Raw genomic sequence first — 17532 nt, forward strand, 5'->3', positions numbered from 1 at the left:
GAAAGAAATTGGGGAAATTCATCTGTTCTGAAGATTTTCTTTTCATTGAATTCAGAGTTAAACCAGAGAGACAATCACTGTTCATTTTACGAGCTCTCAAAGTGCCAATTGGCCTTCATCGTCTTGAAGGAGATGCCCGAAAGGAGTTTTGATGGGCACGTTGCCACTTGTCAAGAGGTGAATAGAAAGAGCGGGCGTATCCATTGATTTCAAAAGTGGAAAGGGAGCTTGCGCCAGCTTCCTGGCTCACGCTTGACCAAAGGCAATATTTTGTCAGATGCGGGTCAGGCATGCGTGACGACACGTTAGTGGCACTGAAAGACTGACTCCCCGGGTGAGCCCCTCATTATTAGAAGAGTATATGCTGGAGACGATCACAGCGGACCCCCTCCCCTGTAATGGCAATTGGCAAAACATCCCTTGGTGAATTCTACATTTGAATCCACATGCTAAATAATCAATCCTAACATGACATGAACAAATGTGGCCCCTTCACGGCCGGCCTACATGCCAATGACGTCACGCTGTTAGGTGGGTGGAGGCAAAAGAAGGGAAACAAAAAGGATGTCTGCTTGCCCTAAGTGGAAATTGTAGCACATGATGTGTTGAAAATGAGCATCAACAGCTCAGGTGTCATTTCTGTCACATCTGTCTGTTTTGTTTCTAGAAGTCGTCAAACACAAGAGAGGCACAAATTCCCTTTCAGTGCTGTTAAATGCAGCTGCCTTTCTCTTGCAACTAACTCTTGGTACATCAGTATTGCTCGTTTTTTCTTGATCCCTTTCGGAATCAATTCTTCCCACCTTTTTGTCTTTTGGGTCTTTTTCCCCCCACTCGCTGATGCTAGCTTGTGTGGTGACCCTTTTGGTTTTTCTGAATGACATTTTGAAAAGAGATCATTGGAATTCCAAACATTTTCTATCCCCAAGCCTTGATACAACGATTGCCCCGTTGATGTCTAGACATGAATGTCGTTTGCTGGACGGATCTCCTCTTGTCATTTTCTTCAAATGAGTACAACACTCACGTTGGCTCTGAAATGATGTCAAAAGTTGTTGAAAATCACAGGCAAGATGTCCTTGACAGAGCTCCCAAATGCCGTGGCTGGCAAACTGGTGACATAACTGTCGAGCCTTTTTTTGACATCAATGTGGAGGAGTAAAGCAGAAGAGGACACAAAATGGCTGCTGTGAAAAAATGGCACTCTAGAAAGTCTAAAGAACAACGACAAGTGAAGGAGGGGGGAGAGCAGCCAGCCAGCCAGTCACTCACTCACTCACTCCAAGCCTGGCCTCTCAGCGGGGGGTTATGCTTGGGGCGAGATCACAGGCCTGCTGCCGTGCTCGAGCCTTCACAGGCACACAGCGACAGATAGCGAGGATGGAGGGAAGGAAGGAAGGAAGCAAGGAAGGAAGCAAGGAAGGATGCTTCTCTCTGGCTGCCAGGTCGCCGCTCTGATTCACCGCCGCAGCCCTCTTCTCCTACTCGCTCGTTGACCTGACGACGGCTTCATGGTCAGCTCTCGGGGTGTGCTTTTGAGCTTCTTTTCTTGCGGATTGTCACTTTCCAAAGCGTTTCTCCATAGCTTCTATACATACAGACGTATGTCAGCCATTTGATTAAAAAAAAAAAAAAAAGGAATAGTTGATGATTTGAATATCTAGCGTTGAAATGCAAGAAGTCGGAATAGTGCATAAGATATGAAGACAATGATTGGATTTGTCAAATTCAAGTCGTTTTGCACCTGTCAGTGTCTCCTTCCTAGCTTCCTTCCTTCCTTCCTTCCTTCCTTCCTTCCTTCCTTCCTTCCTTCCTTCCTTCCTTCCTTCCTTCCTTCCTTCCTTCCATCATTTACTGGTATGGAGTTTATGAATTCACCCAAAGTAATTTGCCCTCGTTTTGACAGAACTAAAATTGCAACGAGTAGGCTAATTGGATCCTATACAGCATATGGAGTATCTATGACTGGTGGTGAGCCTTCGAAACCAAATCAATCCAGGCCTTGTGGCTTGACGGTGAATGATCTGATCTTGAAAATGGACAGCATGGGCCAAAATCTCAGCTGCAGAGCTGAGCTACGCATCACTGTCAAATGGGAACCATTTTGTCTTTTCAAAGCAACAGCAAGCAGTTTGAATCCTTAGTTCTTCCAAGTGGTGCATCCCTTCCTTGCTTCCTTGCTTCCTTGCTTCCTTGCTTCCTTGCTTCCTTGCTTCCTTGCTTCCTTGCTTCCTTCCTTTCCTCCTTCCTTGCTTCCTTCCCTCCTTCCTTCCTTCCTTCCTTCCCTCCTTCCTTCCTTCCTTCCTTCCTTCCCTCCTTCCTTCCCTCCTTCCCTCCTTCCCTCCCTCCTTGACACTTGAAGTCAGTCACCTTGTATTAGTATCAGGCCGCGCTCATTATTATCCATCAATTCCACTTGACAACGGCCCCACATGAGCGAGCTTTGGGCTCCCCTGTAGATATTGATGTTGGTCTAAATCGAGCAATGTCAGGCCAGGGTTGAAATGAGCACACACCTGTATGAAGCCGTGTGTGTCTGTCAAGCAAAAGATTTGTCATCTTTTCCTCTCAGTGTCGTTGAAATGGCAATTCGTGAGAGGAAAAAAAATCATATGCTTGCTACTGAACCGTCACCATGCTAAAGGATACTACAACGAGATGTTTCATGGCCTGTCACCACAAGACATTTTCAGAACTTTCTGGTCTGTGCCAAGAGCATCTTCATCATTCCTCTTTATTAGGATCTTATTAAGTGATGGCACACTGCCAGCTGCTTCTTCCTGGAGTAAGCACGGAAATAGCCCATGCCTATGTATAGGGCCGCCGGGAAGAGAAACTTTTTCCTTTCTAAATAAGGAAGCGATGCAAAATGCTATGGGTGTTGTTGAACTGGACCTGTTTGTTTGTTTGCAGTCTCTTCCTACTTCTGCTTCACTTCTGTACTCTTGTCTTTCAGCAATGGTACACCAGCACAATGAACCTCATCGGAACGTGGCTGACGGACCGCATGGACCTTCAACTGCATGTCTATCAGTTGAAGATTCTCATCAGGATTGTTAAGGTGACAACTCCATTTTTCTTTGGCAGTGAAATCAGTAAAGGAGCTTTCCAAAATTGTCTGCTTTTTCAAATGTTACTCGATTGGTATTTGACGACATTTCAATCATGTGTTCCATAAGCGCGATGTAGTACTTGTACAAATATCGTCAACTTGGACCACCTTAGTTTTACGGGGTAGTCGGTTTGCGACAACATGTAGACCCCCCCCCCCCCCCCCTCCCATACAGCTTTTCAATGTGACAAATTATGGACCGAATTCTGATTAGATGCAATACTTGACATTGTTCTGTACCTTCGCTTCGCTTGGAAAAATGCCGGTCCTGACTGCAGGCTAATTTCCATTGGATAAATGATTCGAGACCGAATTTGGACTTTGGGATGCATTTTTGAACCAACAATACATCAAGCGAATACATGTGCAGTTGTAAACAACATGTGTGTTTCTGAATTGTTTTGTCATCTTTAGAAAAAGTACCGTGACTTCCGCCTTCAAGGGGTTCCGGACTCCACGTTAAACAGTAAGATGTATGAAAGTGTTCGAAATCGGCTGACCTTAGAAGAGGCCACGGCTTCGGTGAGAGAAGGAGGCATGCAAGGCATTTCCATGAAGGACAGCGACGAAGAGAGCAACGATCACTAAATGGAGACGACGACAAGAATGTCAAAAGGGTCCAGGGGCGATATGCTGCCAAAGGACACACACACACACACACACACACACACACAGCCTTCCTGAGGTCAAACGCAGTGGCCTGACGACTGGCAACTTTTTCTTCTTTCTTCATGTTTGTCACAATGGATACAATGATACAAAGACCATGTTCTTATGTATTGAAGTCTTGTGTCGGTGTCAAATATCGGAAGTCATAGGAAATTGTCACTGATGACTCTTGTTATTGTTTCACTGGAAATGGCACTGATCAAAACGGGGACTGGGAGATCTTTGAAATGCTTTGCTCTTTTGCTCTTCAACTTCCAAATCTGACATTCTGACATTCTCTTATCTTCCAATGGTGGAGTAGCTGCAGCGACGGCATGTTGGATTCTTTTTGAGGGAAGTGAGAACCATGTCACTTGTCTTTTTTCTCCTTTAAAATCCCCATCGTCATCGTCACGGTACGATATCGTGCAATCAATCAATGTCCAGAACAAAGAAGGATTCAACCTCTTCATGTTTTCACTCGTAGAATTGTCTGCTTCATAATTGTTTGCATTATGTCCCGGGCATGTTTTCATCGTTTGATTTATGTCTGCGCGTGTATAATCATATCGACTACTGTCAACGAAGCTATTTTAGGCCCCTTTCGAAAAGGATGGCACAAACGGGAAGTGGTGTGTTTGTGTATTTGACTTCTTCTGTGAGTGTTCCTTTCCTGTAAAAGTGCTGCATGTAATGGCTATTCCCATTTCCAAAGCTTCTTGCGCCATGACGTGAAGTTGCCCATTTGGATTTGTCTCACTTCTGACACGGCACATGCTAGAATGCATCCATATTACGTAAGAGCATTTGAATAAAGGTGAACAGCCAAGAGAATGTCTTGCCTGGGGGTTGACGTCAAGTGCGTCCATTAAAGACCAGTGTCGCGTAAAAGTCACCCTTTGCTTCCGATTCTCTTTTCTTACAAGGAGCACTTTGCGCGCTGCGGTCGTCGGCCGGCCGGAAAAATACATATGGCGCGCGGGCCTCTGCCCCACCCTAGAGCAGCATCCGAAAAAAAAAAAAAATCGGAGATTAATGTGGATTAAAGCATCATCTTGAGACTTGATATTACCATCCAGAAGGAGATTGAAAGAATGGCCTGAGCTCAAATGACCAAAATCAAATCTAGGGCCTAAGACGGCAAGGGGGATTAGTTATAATATTGTGCTATATTAAAAGAAGAAGGGAGGGATGCTAGAAAAAATGTTTCTTGTGGGGGTCAGGGTGCACCATAATCTTCCTCTGGAAAAACACCATTTTGGAGCATCATGTGGAATGTGTTCACGTACTCAAGCGCAGGAGTGCCAGTCGTAAGGTACTGTGAAAAAGGGAGTGAGAAAGAACGGCACTCGGATCGACACGCAACTAAGCTACGCCACCACTCGTCCCTGATCATGTCCGTGCTTTCTGTCCGTGTGTCTGTGTGCTCGCCCCTCCCCTCCTGTGTGCTCATGTCCGTGCTTTCTGTCCGTGTGTCTGTGTGCTCGCCCCTCCCTCCCTCCCAGCCTCCCTCCCTCCCTCCCAGCCTCCCTCCCTCCCTCCCCTCATCCCTCCCCCCTCCCCTCCTGTGTGCCCATGATCAGTGCCATCATTCTCACCTGCCTCTTGTTACCCATCTTGTATTTAAGTCCTGTCTGTGCGGCACTCTCTGCCGGCGCTTTGTGTGTTAATGTCATGATGTCGTTTCGGTTCCTGTTGCTGTCATTGGTAATGTCACCCTGTCTTTTTGTTTCAAGGCTTTTTCGGTCAGTCTTGTCGTTAGGTTTTGTTAGCGAGTTATGTCAGTTTACCGAGCTGCACTCGGTCGCCGTTTCCACTCCGATTCGTGACACTCCAAGGTGACCAGACAAAGGGACAGAAAAATGCAAATCCTAAACTCCATATGCATGCCAGAATGTTTTCATGGAACTTGTTTGAACTTTTTTCCCCCGTGGTGTTCCAAGCAAATCTGTACAATGGCAATCAATAAGTCTTTTGCCTGACTTACGGCACATTTCAATGTGTCCCAATTGGAGTAGCGTGTGTTTAACACCACGACAAACAACCGACAATCATAACCGAAGATGTCTCTCCAGAGGTGTCGTTCTTTTTTTTTTTTTTTCCAGCAAAGAGTAATATGACAAACATTTTTGCATGATGAAATGAAAACAAAGACAGGAAGGCCTCCTTCCAGCTCATGTAGTGTTCACATGCTTTTGACCAGGTGTGATTCTTTTTTTCTTTTGCCAGCGAGGATAATGAAGAGCGAGCGTCCCACGTTCCCATCTAATCAGCACTCGCTGCAGAATACTACTCAGTTCATATCCAGACATGATTGGTTGGAGCGAGGTGGCCCAGAGCTTTCAGCGGCGCAAGCTGGGCTGCTTTCCCCTTTCAATTCCAGTCATGTGGAGAAATGGAAAATGGTAACTTTAGCGAGGGAAACGGAGTGACCGGCGTAGTCCCACGGCTGCCGTAATATAAGTGTGCGAGCGAGCAAATTCCCATCTTCGGGCGGTCTTCCGGACTAACGAGAAGAAACAAATGAAAACGAGCCCATGCGCCGCCAAATAAACAGCTTTCGCTATTTCATTTGGCGGGTTCTCACCCAGGTCAGCTACGAGCAGCGCAGCGCAGCGCAGCGGCTCTGGCAAATTGACATTGGGCGTTTGAGAGGGCAGGTAGATAGATGTCAGATCCTTTGAATAAAAGCAGTGCGCACGCAAAGCCTCTTATGTTTCAAAAGCTTTCATAATGGCCTTAAGAGCGGACAAGTCTACTGATTAATTTGAGATCTTTTCCATCCAAAGAGTAGCTTATAGTTTAAAGCAATCTCTCCCACACAATATTCAGATAAGAGCAGATTGGGATGAATAGCATGCCACTCTTTGCCCCTTTTCACGGTTCTTTACAGTCAAATCCCAAGGCTGCGTGATTATCGGATGAAGGTCAGAGGTTAATCCGCCAGCTCCTGTCCTGCCGGCGCATATTTTTGGCCTGGCCACACCTCTCCTTCTTCCGCATCTGTCTTGGCGGTTGGCTCGTTTCAAACGAGTAATTAGCTTGCCGGCCGCTGGATGGATTGGGTGCCATCGACGTCAAAGAGATGAACTGAACGAAAGGGCGACTCGCACATTTTGCTCTCATTTGCTCAGGTTTAGCGTCAGCTAAAGTGGTCACCGCGGACGGACGGACGGACGGGTGCAACGTGTGAGGGAGGACGACTGAATTCCTGTGTGAGCCACACTTTGGTGGTGCATTATCAGCTTGAGATTCAACAGCAGCGACTAAGGTAAGACAGCCAGAAAATGACACTATACAAATTCACTTGACATGGAGAAATGCCAGGAAAAGCAATAGCACAGTATGGAGCTCAAAAGGAATAAAAGGCCCAGACATTTTCAACAGAAAGACCGCTGCTCTGCAATGGCGCCTCGTGTGGCCGGTCGCGTCCCTGAACAACAATATCCATCCACGTGTGGAACAAAAAAAGGATGACTCCTTCAATTCACGGATTGCTGATTGACTTGAATAAAGGCTTCAAGCAACAGGTTCAATGTTGATTGTGTCCATGTGCTTCCATTTGAGTGTTTGTGCCACATTTACATATGTGCATGTGTGAAGCTCACAGGCAACGGCCACTAATTCTTCCATCCTGAGATGCAGGTGGGAAACAAAACAGACTCAGGGTGTATTTCAAATTATTAACAGGGCAGGGAAGGGGGAGAAACAAAAAATGGTGTTGGAGGACAGCAACATGCTGAGCTAAGTACAGCACTAAATCTAGGGAACTTGACATTTCAGGACAACAAGTTTAGCTGAATTACTGAGTGCAACAGGTTTCTATTGTTTTGGTGTGAAACTTGGCTTTTCTACATTTTACAATAAAGCCATAGGAACCGCGACTTAAAAGTAAATAGAAGCAATTCAGCAAAATAAAAAAGAGGAAAACCCGGTGAGCATGCAGTGTTTGAATTTTATATATATATATATATACATATATATGTGTGTGTTTAAAATATATGTATATATGTGTGTGTGTGTGTATGAGGGCCTGTCGTCAAATGGGCTGCATGTGAACACACACATTTGGTCCTTGTACCTTTTTGTTAGTCCAACACAACATTGTGGATTCCAGCAAAGTTCTAGTATGCCTAGCTCTTTAAGGAATGAAGGAAGGCATCCCTTTTGATTGCCCTTGTTTAACAAGCAATGTCTTTTCTTTTCCTTTCCTTTCCGCCTGCCCGCCCGCCTGCCTGCCGCTCCCTAATCCGTCCCTCCATTTCTGGAAGAGGAGAACACAAAACTAGGTTCATGCAGTGCTTTAGTAGTGAAAAGAGAAAGAACTTTGTGCCCCCCCCCCCCGCCTCTCTCCCATCCCCTCGCTGAAAAGTGCCGCTTTTGAATAGGAGTGAGGAACTTGGTTTAATAGGATCCAACGGGACTTGCTGCTCTTGAACAGGTGGAAATATTCAAAGAGCGAGCGAGCACGTTGTGATCCTTGAATCCACTCAATAATGCGTTGAGAAAGGTGAGACAGACGGGCAGACAGGCAGACAGACAGACAGACAGACAGACAGACCGGGGAGGGGATTCTTCGCTGCTTGTTTGACGATTGCAGGTTTCTGGACATGCACATTTCAGTGAGCTCCTATTGATTGTGTGGGCCATCATTGGAGCGGTGCAAGTGGGCGTCTTCTCACGGCCTGCCTCTCGTTAAAGAGTCGGCCTGATGTCACTCGCCACGGAGACGGTAATCCACCGGGGCGGGCGGGGCTGTCGGGCGCGCGGGCGGGCGGGCGGGCGGGGCAGGGCAGGGCAGGCGGTGCTCATGCCAACATGGGAGCGAGCACTCGTCTCTTTTCTGTCTTCACATACATCTGAGCATTAAAGAGGCTCACTCGGCTCCAACGTTGTCCAGGAGCTCCGATTGCTCCCAACTTTGTTTTATTCCTCAACTCGTCACCCTTAATTGTCCTGCTCCTGGTTTTGTGTGCACTAGTTAATGAGCATTAATCCAGCACCCCTGGATGCCATTGTTGCGGCGGCTTTTGCCATTTGAATGCAAATGCCTAAGAGGGTGGCAGCAAGGTGCTTATTAAACTGACGTGTCCTGTCTTTTCTGCTGCCTGGAAGGAAGGAACGAAGGAAGGAAGGAAGAACAAGAAAAGACAACTGGAAGCGAGTCGGATTTCGCCGCCGGAGTTGCTGGCCTGCCTGCCTGCCTGCCCGCCCGCCTGCCTCCAAGTTGTGTTGCGCTTCAAAGAGGGAGGAAGGAAGGAAGGAAGAAAAGTTGGCAGCAGCAAATGTCAAGTGCTGGATCCTTAGAGACGGTGATGTCCTGCGCCAGGACCGGAGCCTCCGCGGCGGCGGCGGCGGCGGCCCCAAGACGCTCGCCTTCTCAATAGAGCGAATTATGTCCAAAAGCTCGGAGCCCAAATTGAGCGCCCAGGAGGAGCGCTCCGAGAGCAAGAAGCTGCTGGGACTCTGCTCTCCGATCCCCTGCATGATCCCGCTGCAGCCTTTCGGCTGCTACGACCTCCAGGCCAAGGCCCTGATGAACTACTCGGAGCTTTGGAGAGCGAGTCTCAGGGGAGGTTTCTGCGGCTCCGCCACCGCGCACTGCAAGGGCAACTGCGGCATGTGCGCCAAGGTGGACTGCGGAAGCAGGCTGCTGGTGAAACCGCAAGTCATCCACCAGGCCGTCGCCATGCCAAGTGGCGGCTTGGGCGGCGGCGGCGGAGGCGGCGGCGGCGGCTCTCTCTATTATCTCAACTACCTGGACTCTGCCTATCCCCAGTCGGACTTTGTGGCGGCGGCGGCGGCGGGCCACTGGCTCAGCAGCCCGCAGGCGCAGGCCTCCCTCTCGGCTCACCACAGACTTTTGCTCCTGGAAAACTCCAAAGTGGCTGGCAACGCGGGGACTGACAAAATTCCTACGCATCACTATCCTCACAAGGAGCATCTTCCGGGGCAGCTGGACCAGATCGTCAAGGAGAACCACAATGTGAACGCCGAAAAGAACGCGTTCAAGACTCACAAACTCGGCAGCGGCGGCGGCGGCGGCGGCGGCGGCGGCGGAGGAGACGGGAAAAACAAAAATTTCACCTGTGAAGTGTGTGGAAAGGTAAAAGGAAAGAAAGCACGTTTTTTTTAAAGAGAAATAAATGTGACTTAACGAAATCGAAGTGGAGCGAAATTTAGTCGCCACCTAATTAGCCCCTCCAAATGGAAACAAGGGTCATTTTTATTTGTGCCGGCCGGCCGGCCCGTGGCTGCCGGCCTGCGTGGCTGCCTGCGTGGCTGCCGGCCTGCGTGGCTGCCTGCCTGTGGTCACTTGTAATGAATGTGGGCGCAAAAACCGTTGCTATTGCTTGAAAATCCATCCATCCGTCCGTCCGTCCATCCATCCCTCCCTCCCTCCATCCATCCACATTTCCGCAGGTTTTTAATGCTCACTACAATCTGACCAGACACATGCCGGTGCACACGGGGGCTCGTCCCTTCGTGTGTAAAGTGTGCGGGAAAGGCTTCCGACAAGCCAGCACCTTGTGCAGACACAAGATCATCCACACACAGGTGACAATGAAGAGAGTGTGAGTCGCAATCACATCAATAGAGAAATCGATGGATCGCTTTGAAGATGCTCACCTTGACTGTCGTGCCCTTTCAAGGAAAAACCACACAAATGCAACCAGTGCGGAAAGGCGTTCAACCGAAGCTCCACGTTGAACACACACGTTCGGATCCACGCCGGCTACAAACCTTTTGTGTGCGAGTTCTGCGGAAAAGGATTCCACCAAAAAGGTCAGTCGACAAATTCCACGAGCAGCAACACTTTTCCCTATTATTATTATTATCATCATCATTCTCATCATTATTATTATGATTATTTTAAAATCATCAAGTGGAAATGCATGATTGCCCCTCACAATATCATTTTTATCAAGACAATTAATTCCTTTTTTTTAACCTATCGAAATATCAACTTTCTTTTCTTTTGGGGGGAATTTTGGTTCATTTCCAGATTTCAGGCCGTGATAGAGAAACAAATCACTGCGAAGCATCCCACAATCCGCTTTATATATATATATATATATACATATATACATATATATATATATATATATATATATATATATATATATATATATATATATATATATATATATATATATATATATACATAGTAAATGTGTGAAGGCTAATTGAAATGAATTATTTGAATAAACTTATCAACAATAATTTGATTACTCGTATGGGGTTATTATTACCACTACTTGTTACTTCCTTTTTCTTACAAGATGAAAATAGTGATCTATTTCTCTTATATTATTGTTGTTATTATTGTTCTTAGTGATTATTATTATGATTGATTATTTTGGGTGGAAATAGAACATGTCACTTTGCAGCGACTAATTCCCCCTTCAAGATTTGCTCTGGGTCAACTGCTAGACCCCAGCAAAGTTGGGAATCTTCGCTATGTTCACACTGAGCACGCTTGATTTTGACCAAGTTTGACAACTTCTTGACTTCAACACACAAATCTCACATTAATGAAGTCTGGTCAGTGCAGGCGAACCGGAGCACCTCAATAAGTTCACAATGAACGGCTGACCTTGGTGGTGGGGGGGGGGTTCGGGGGGAAATACAAAACAGGGCCTCTTTATGCTCATTTTTCAAAGCTTCACTTTTCCTCTCATGTTGCCATCACCGGCTAGGGAAAGTTCATTTTTCCATCTTTTGTTATATTAAACTTAACAATTGTAAATTGAATTGTATCAGGGGAAAAAAAACACTTAGCGTCGGTCAATTCAATATCCGTTCAGTGCTGTCGAAAACATTTTTGATTGCATGTGTGTGTGTGTGTGTGTGTGCGTGCGTGCGTGTGTGTTTGTGTGAGGTCTGCGGTAATTATGCAATAATTCCAAACAATAGTTGAAACGTTGACACATCTGGAAACATTAGAAGCCTTTTTTTTGGTTTTCTTTTTTGCTTGCAAAAATAAAAATCCAGATGATAGCTCTTTGTTGTTGAACTCATTCTGCTATCTGCTGTAGTGTCAATAAGGTGTTGCTCTTTGCTCCTCTTTCCTAGGCAACTACAAGAACCACAAATTAACTCACAGTGGCGAGAAGCAGTACAAGTGCTCCATTTGCAACAAGGCCTTCCATCAGATTTATAACTTGACCTTCCACATGCACACACACAACGACAAGAAGCCCTTCACCTGTGCCACCTGTGGCAAGGGCTTCTGCCGCAACTTTGACCTGAAGAAACACATCAGGAAACTCCACGACAGCTTCTCTTCTGCGCCAGACAGAGAAGCCAGAGAGATCCAGAGCTGAACGAAACAAATGACAGGGAGGCCTCAATCAGACTGCCTTAGGCTTTATATAATTGTCACCAGAAAGAAGGTGCATGGACACGGTCCGTGCAGGCTTACTCGTTTGCTCGCTCGCTCACTCGCTCACTCACTCATTCACTCACGCACGCAGTTGTATTTGAAGAAAATAAGGATGAGGGGGATTTTTTGGGGTGTCAAGAAAGCCAGTGTTTGATGCCTACAAGGATCATGACTGTATGGCTCGATTGTACATAAAGGGAAATGCTATTTAAGATATGAATGCTTTGAGGTGCACCTCTTTATGTTGTATAGTTCACTGAATTTCTTCATGTTAATGCATAAGTTATAACTTATAATAATGAATGTTTCAGCCACATTGTTTCCATCGTTGAAATGTTTGAAAATAAAACGGAAAAAGCTGCTAGATGTTGTTTGTAGCGCCAGTGCGCTCAAAATCAGCATACACATCAAAGATATACGTTTGGAAAAGTTGCCGTCTACCCGAATGACGTCATTTCAAAAAAAAACTTCCCTTCTATGTATTTTGTGTACGCTTAGCACCAATTACATTTTTGTGATTATACTGCCAAGTGAGTGTCATCTCGAAAAGTGTGTTGCGTGTGTGTGTGTGTTGCGTGTGTGTGTGTGTGCGTATGTGCGTGTGTGCGCGTGTGTGTGTGCGTGCGTGCGTGCGTGCGTGCGTGCGTGCGTGCTCTGTGGCCACTTTGCTCAACATTTATTGACAGACACGATCTGACTAATACCACATTTACACTTGACTCAGGCGTAATGTCGCAAATGATCCAAAATAACATGGACCCTTGAAAACGAATGACATTAAGCAGCTAAACGGCCTCTGGGGCTGGATGGCGGAGACTGAGAGTGAATGCATTTGGCCGGCTCGGGCTCGGCTTCAGCACATCATCATGATTGTGCACAACCCAAGATAATGGAGCACTCAGGCGCAGCTCTTCATCTGGACCTCTGCGTTAATAGAGCACAAGTTATTCTCTGCACGGCTCCAAGAACAATATTATCCCTTCACACATTCTGTTGAGAGATAGATCCGTGCTCCCAAATGGAGAGCTTTCTATTAACAGCCAATTAGTGCGCAGGCGCTGGCTGCGCTGCGCTGCGCTGCGCTGCCATGGCCTTCCTGCCTGCATGTATACTGACTATATACTTGGCGAACGAGACTAAAACATACTCTGCCTACCAGCATTATTATTATTATTATTATTATTACCTATTTTCTTTGTAAAGCGGCTTTGATATTTATAAAAGCGCTATATAAAACCGATCTATTATTATTATTATTACCCAATTTCTATGTAAAGCGGCTTTGATATTTAGAAAAGTGCTACATAAAACCGATCTATTATTATTATTATTATTATTATTATCATTATTATTATTATTACCCATTTTCTTTGTAAAGCGGCTTTGATATTTAGAAAAGCGCTATATAAAACCGATCTATTATTATTATTATTATCCATCCATTATGGGGGTCGCGAGTGTCCTGAAGCTTATTACCGGGCAAAAGGCGGGAATTATTATTATTATTATTATTATTATTATTATTATTATTATTATTATTATTGTTGTTGTTGTTGTTGTTGTTGTTGTGCGCACGCACGCACCGCCTTTTGCGTGTGTACAAAATGCCTTTATGGCTGAGGGACACGGACAACTTGTGAGCGAGCAGTAAACAACCTGGAGGCGAGCAGGTTGTTCTTTTTTTCCTGCACGCCAGCATGCCCCCCCCCATGCCCCCCCCCCCCCCCCACCACCACCACCACCCCCCTCCCCTCCCGCATGTCTTGATCGTCTATCTGAGCAACTGCATTAGCATCCGCAAACACGTTAATTGACGAACCGGACCTTTAATTATTGCACGCCTAAACGGAGGAGATTAAGAGCGCTGGAGAGCCGCGCCTCGCCTCGCCGCGCCTCGCCTCGCCGCGCCTCGCCGCGCCTCGCCTCGCCGCGCCTCGCCTCGCCGCGCCGCTCTGCGCTGCGCCGCGAGTTAATCAGCTGTCAACAGCATGAGGGGGACGGACATCTTCTTTCTTTGGCTCCCTGCGCCACCGCGGGATCACCGGGGATTGAGGCAATTTACGGGCCACAATGGAACTCGTTTGAGACAGGAAGAAAAAAAAGGAAAGAGGCGGACTTTTTGTTTGGCCGATTGAATTGATTGTAAATGGGAGATTAGCGGGGAAGCTTCAGCGGCGGCCTATAAGTGGCCGATGCGAGGATTGGTGCATGGTGGTGTGGAGGGGAGCGACCAATTAAGTCTACAAAATGTTAACTTACATCAGTTTCCCCTCAGTTTAGCCCACATGAAATTCCAATTAAAGCGCCCCCCCCCCGCACTAAAGCCTTGATTCTTTTGGAACCGCTGAAGGCGGTGACACTTATTTGTGCTGCGTGCTCCACATCAGACAAAACACCAAGTTCCCACCACATCTGCGATGGACCATTTGGAGAGCAATTTATTTATTTATTTATTCATTCATTCGTTCATTCATTCATTCATTCATTCATTTATTCATTTATTTATTTATTTATTTATTCCTTCATTCATCCTTTTTTTTACTGGAGGAAAATTGTCTATAGAGCTAGGTCATCAACTCGAAATCGAATACATTCTTCATCTGAGGGATGATTGAACATCCAAATAAGTGTAACAAACGAGAAGTCTGTTCGTGCGTCCGTTTTGAATCGCCGATTTCTACTTGAAGTCACATGGGATACAATGATGCCCCTTCGTTGATGATTTAGAGCTCGGCTCTTCAAGTGCTTGGAACAGAATGATGCAAAGCGGATCATTTGAATTGCGTTCTTGTTCTCACAAATACTGTTTCCACTTGATCTGTCCACCTATTACGTGGAGGCTTATTAACGCAATGTTAAAAAGCAATATGTCTGGGAGCCGCCTCTCCCATGGATCCTCCTCTCATTAGGCTGAAGCTTCAGCACAATGAGGCTTCAGGATTTATTCCAAGTAAGTACTGAGGGGTTAATGAGCAGTGGCTTCACTCAACTCCAAGGCTCTCTTCTTGGGATGGAATGTTGCATTTGCAAATGCCGTGAGAATACGTCGAAATGCAGAAAAGACATGCAGACACGTTGCTTTTTGCCCCATGCATGTCTGCTCAAGAAAATAAGCCGTCTTGCGGGCGGGATGTGATGCGTGGAAATGAGCCAGCCGCTCAAGAAGCCATGCAGCGGACACATCGTAGATTCAATGCGTCGTTCATCGTCCGCTCGTTTGGATTTGGCTTCCTTCGCAAAGTGGACCCTCCATTTTTCTCCTCCCAAAAGCTGGTCAGAATGGCTTGAAGGCTGCAGGTTGTTGCTAGGATGTGCCCATTGTGCACGGAGAAGGTTGTTGCTCCGAGCGCTGGATTGCATGGCTCCATGGCTCATCTGGTGTCAGTCGTTACGTTCTATATTCTCCATCCCAAACTGGCAAAAGTGTGCATCTCTAGCTTCTTCATCATTGGGCGGGATCAGTTGATTTGGGGATGTCCGGTCGGTGCAAGTGCTAATCCTTTTGACCTGACCTGACCTGACCTGACCTGACCCTGCTGAGAAACATTCTCCTTCTCTTTACTCGTTAGTGCATGGTGAATTCGACATCACCACGCATTCGACAAAAACAGCCCTTCATGTAAATGCAACTTCATTTGCTTGTCCACAACACATTTAATGAATGAGTAGCCCCACAATAAAAACAACAACAACATAATGAGACCCCAACAATTTCAGGAAGTTTATGATTGAAACTTCGCGGGAGCTGGAATTGATTCTAATTTCGACCTTCTGACTGAACGTGGATTGTGCAGTAAATTGATCATTGTGTGATGAAGGACTACAAAAATCAAACGCAGCTCCTTACACGGATATGCGTGGAGAAAGAATGGATATTAACAAAAGTATGCATTCCCTCATAGTCCCTCAGTCAATATAAATTGCACTGCACATTTGGAATCAACCAGGCCACAATCCATCGAGTAGACAAATTCAGCCGTCCCAATCTCCCTCGTGGCCTTCTCCAAAGGTATTCAAGTAGCTTAAGTGTCTTCACGTTTGGCCAGAAAATCATTTTCACATTACTCACAAGCAAGGTTGTGTTTAAGTACAAGGACGGGGGGGGGGGCTTCATTTGGCCCAGCAGCATGAGAGCAGAGCGGAGCACAGAGAGCTAGGCAATTGCAGTGACACAAGCCAAGTAGGAAGTGTTACACTTAAGTGTGTGCAGCGGGGGGGGGGGGGGGGGGGGGGGGGGGGAGCTGTGCCAAGCTACCTTTTAGTGCTTGGCATGAAGTCTTCCGTTTGGTATCAAACAGCAGGACAACAGTCAAGGCCACTCTGGAGGAAAGGACAGAGAGCTAGCTGCTGGCCATCGAGGCTCTTAAGTGGAGTAGACGTGCCATGATCAAATCTATGATGAATCTATTTGGGACACTTAAGCATTTACACGGAAGGCCCTACGGCTCTGGGCCCAGCCAATTATACGTACCTACGTACGTATATAGTATGTACTGGCTTCTCTGGAGACTCCCGCTTGGCGAGGTGCATTTAAATGCTGTGCCCTCGACCGACCGACCGACCGACCGACCGGCTGGAGGACAGTTGGGAGGTCTCTGGGGAGCTCTGGTCCTTGAAGGGAGCACAGACTCTGCCTCTCGCACCCATACCCCAAGGCTCCCGTCGCGGATGAGCTAGTCATTTGGAAGGGCTCCAGATCGTGCTCTTCAAAACGTTTGAGATCATTTGCTACATTGCTTCTTCACCTCCTTCCTTCCCTCCCTCCCTCCCTCCCTCCATCCCTCCCACTACCTAATCCTGTCACCCGTCATTGGATGCACAATGGTAATTTGCCTGCTTAAATCCTGCCCTTGACCTCCTCACGGCACATGCCCCTCATCATCACCCAGCTCCTATCAGTCCAGACTGGTCCAGTCAGTCCTGGCCAGAGGCGAGATGACCCCTGAAGGCGCCTGCAGCATTGGGGCCACAGCTGAGGAGTGGGTCGGTCCGGGCAGCTGCCAACCACCAGCTACTTCAAGCCCGGCTGTCTGGATGATTGCATTTGTCAAGCCGCCACTCCGCGTCAGCCTGTCACAGGCCTGATCACCGTCAATTAGCCACAAAGGGGGAGGGGAGGGGGGCAGTCTGCTTATGTATGCAGAGAAAGTAAAACATCATGAGAGCGAGAGAGAGAGAGAGCGAGAGAGAGAGAGAGAGAGAGAGAGACAGCAGCGTGCTTATTAATCTTGGCTGGCAGGAAAGAAGGAGTTAACATATGGGGGGTGGGGAAGATACAATAATAATTACAATAATTAATCATAATTACCGAGCTGTCTTAAGTGGATAATTGGCTTTACATACATATATATATATATACACATATATACACATATATATGTATATA

The 17532-nt window shown here is 46.7% G+C and overlaps 2 protein-coding genes across 6 annotated transcripts in view; both read left to right on the forward strand.

Annotated features, from left to right (window-relative positions):
* cadpsa (Ca2+-dependent activator protein for secretion a) overlaps positions 1-4656 on the forward strand; it is a 42628-nt gene extending 37972 nt beyond the window's left edge. For all 5 annotated transcript variants that reach the window (XM_061291994.1, XM_061291990.1, XM_061291991.1 and 2 more), the window contains 2 exons: positions 2957-3061; positions 3527-4656. In XM_061291994.1, the coding sequence (XP_061147978.1) occupies positions 2957-3061; positions 3527-3700 (279 nt within the window). In that variant the 3' untranslated portion in view covers positions 3701-4656. The remainder of the gene's footprint in view (positions 1-2956; positions 3062-3526) is intronic.
* Positions 4657-9045: 4389 nt separating this feature from the next.
* fezf2 (FEZ family zinc finger 2) lies at positions 9046-12087 on the forward strand. The gene is given in 5 exon segments (XM_061292137.1): positions 9046-9108; positions 9111-9866; positions 10184-10318; positions 10414-10546; positions 11837-12087. Coding segments are annotated over 5 exon segments (1338 nt in total).
* The last annotated feature ends 5445 nt before the right edge of the window (positions 12088-17532 follow it).

The sequence above is a fragment of the Syngnathus typhle genome, linkage group LG11 (assembly GCF_033458585.1).
Source record: "Syngnathus typhle isolate RoL2023-S1 ecotype Sweden linkage group LG11, RoL_Styp_1.0, whole genome shotgun sequence".
NCBI lineage: Eukaryota > Metazoa > Chordata > Actinopteri > Syngnathiformes > Syngnathidae > Syngnathus > Syngnathus typhle.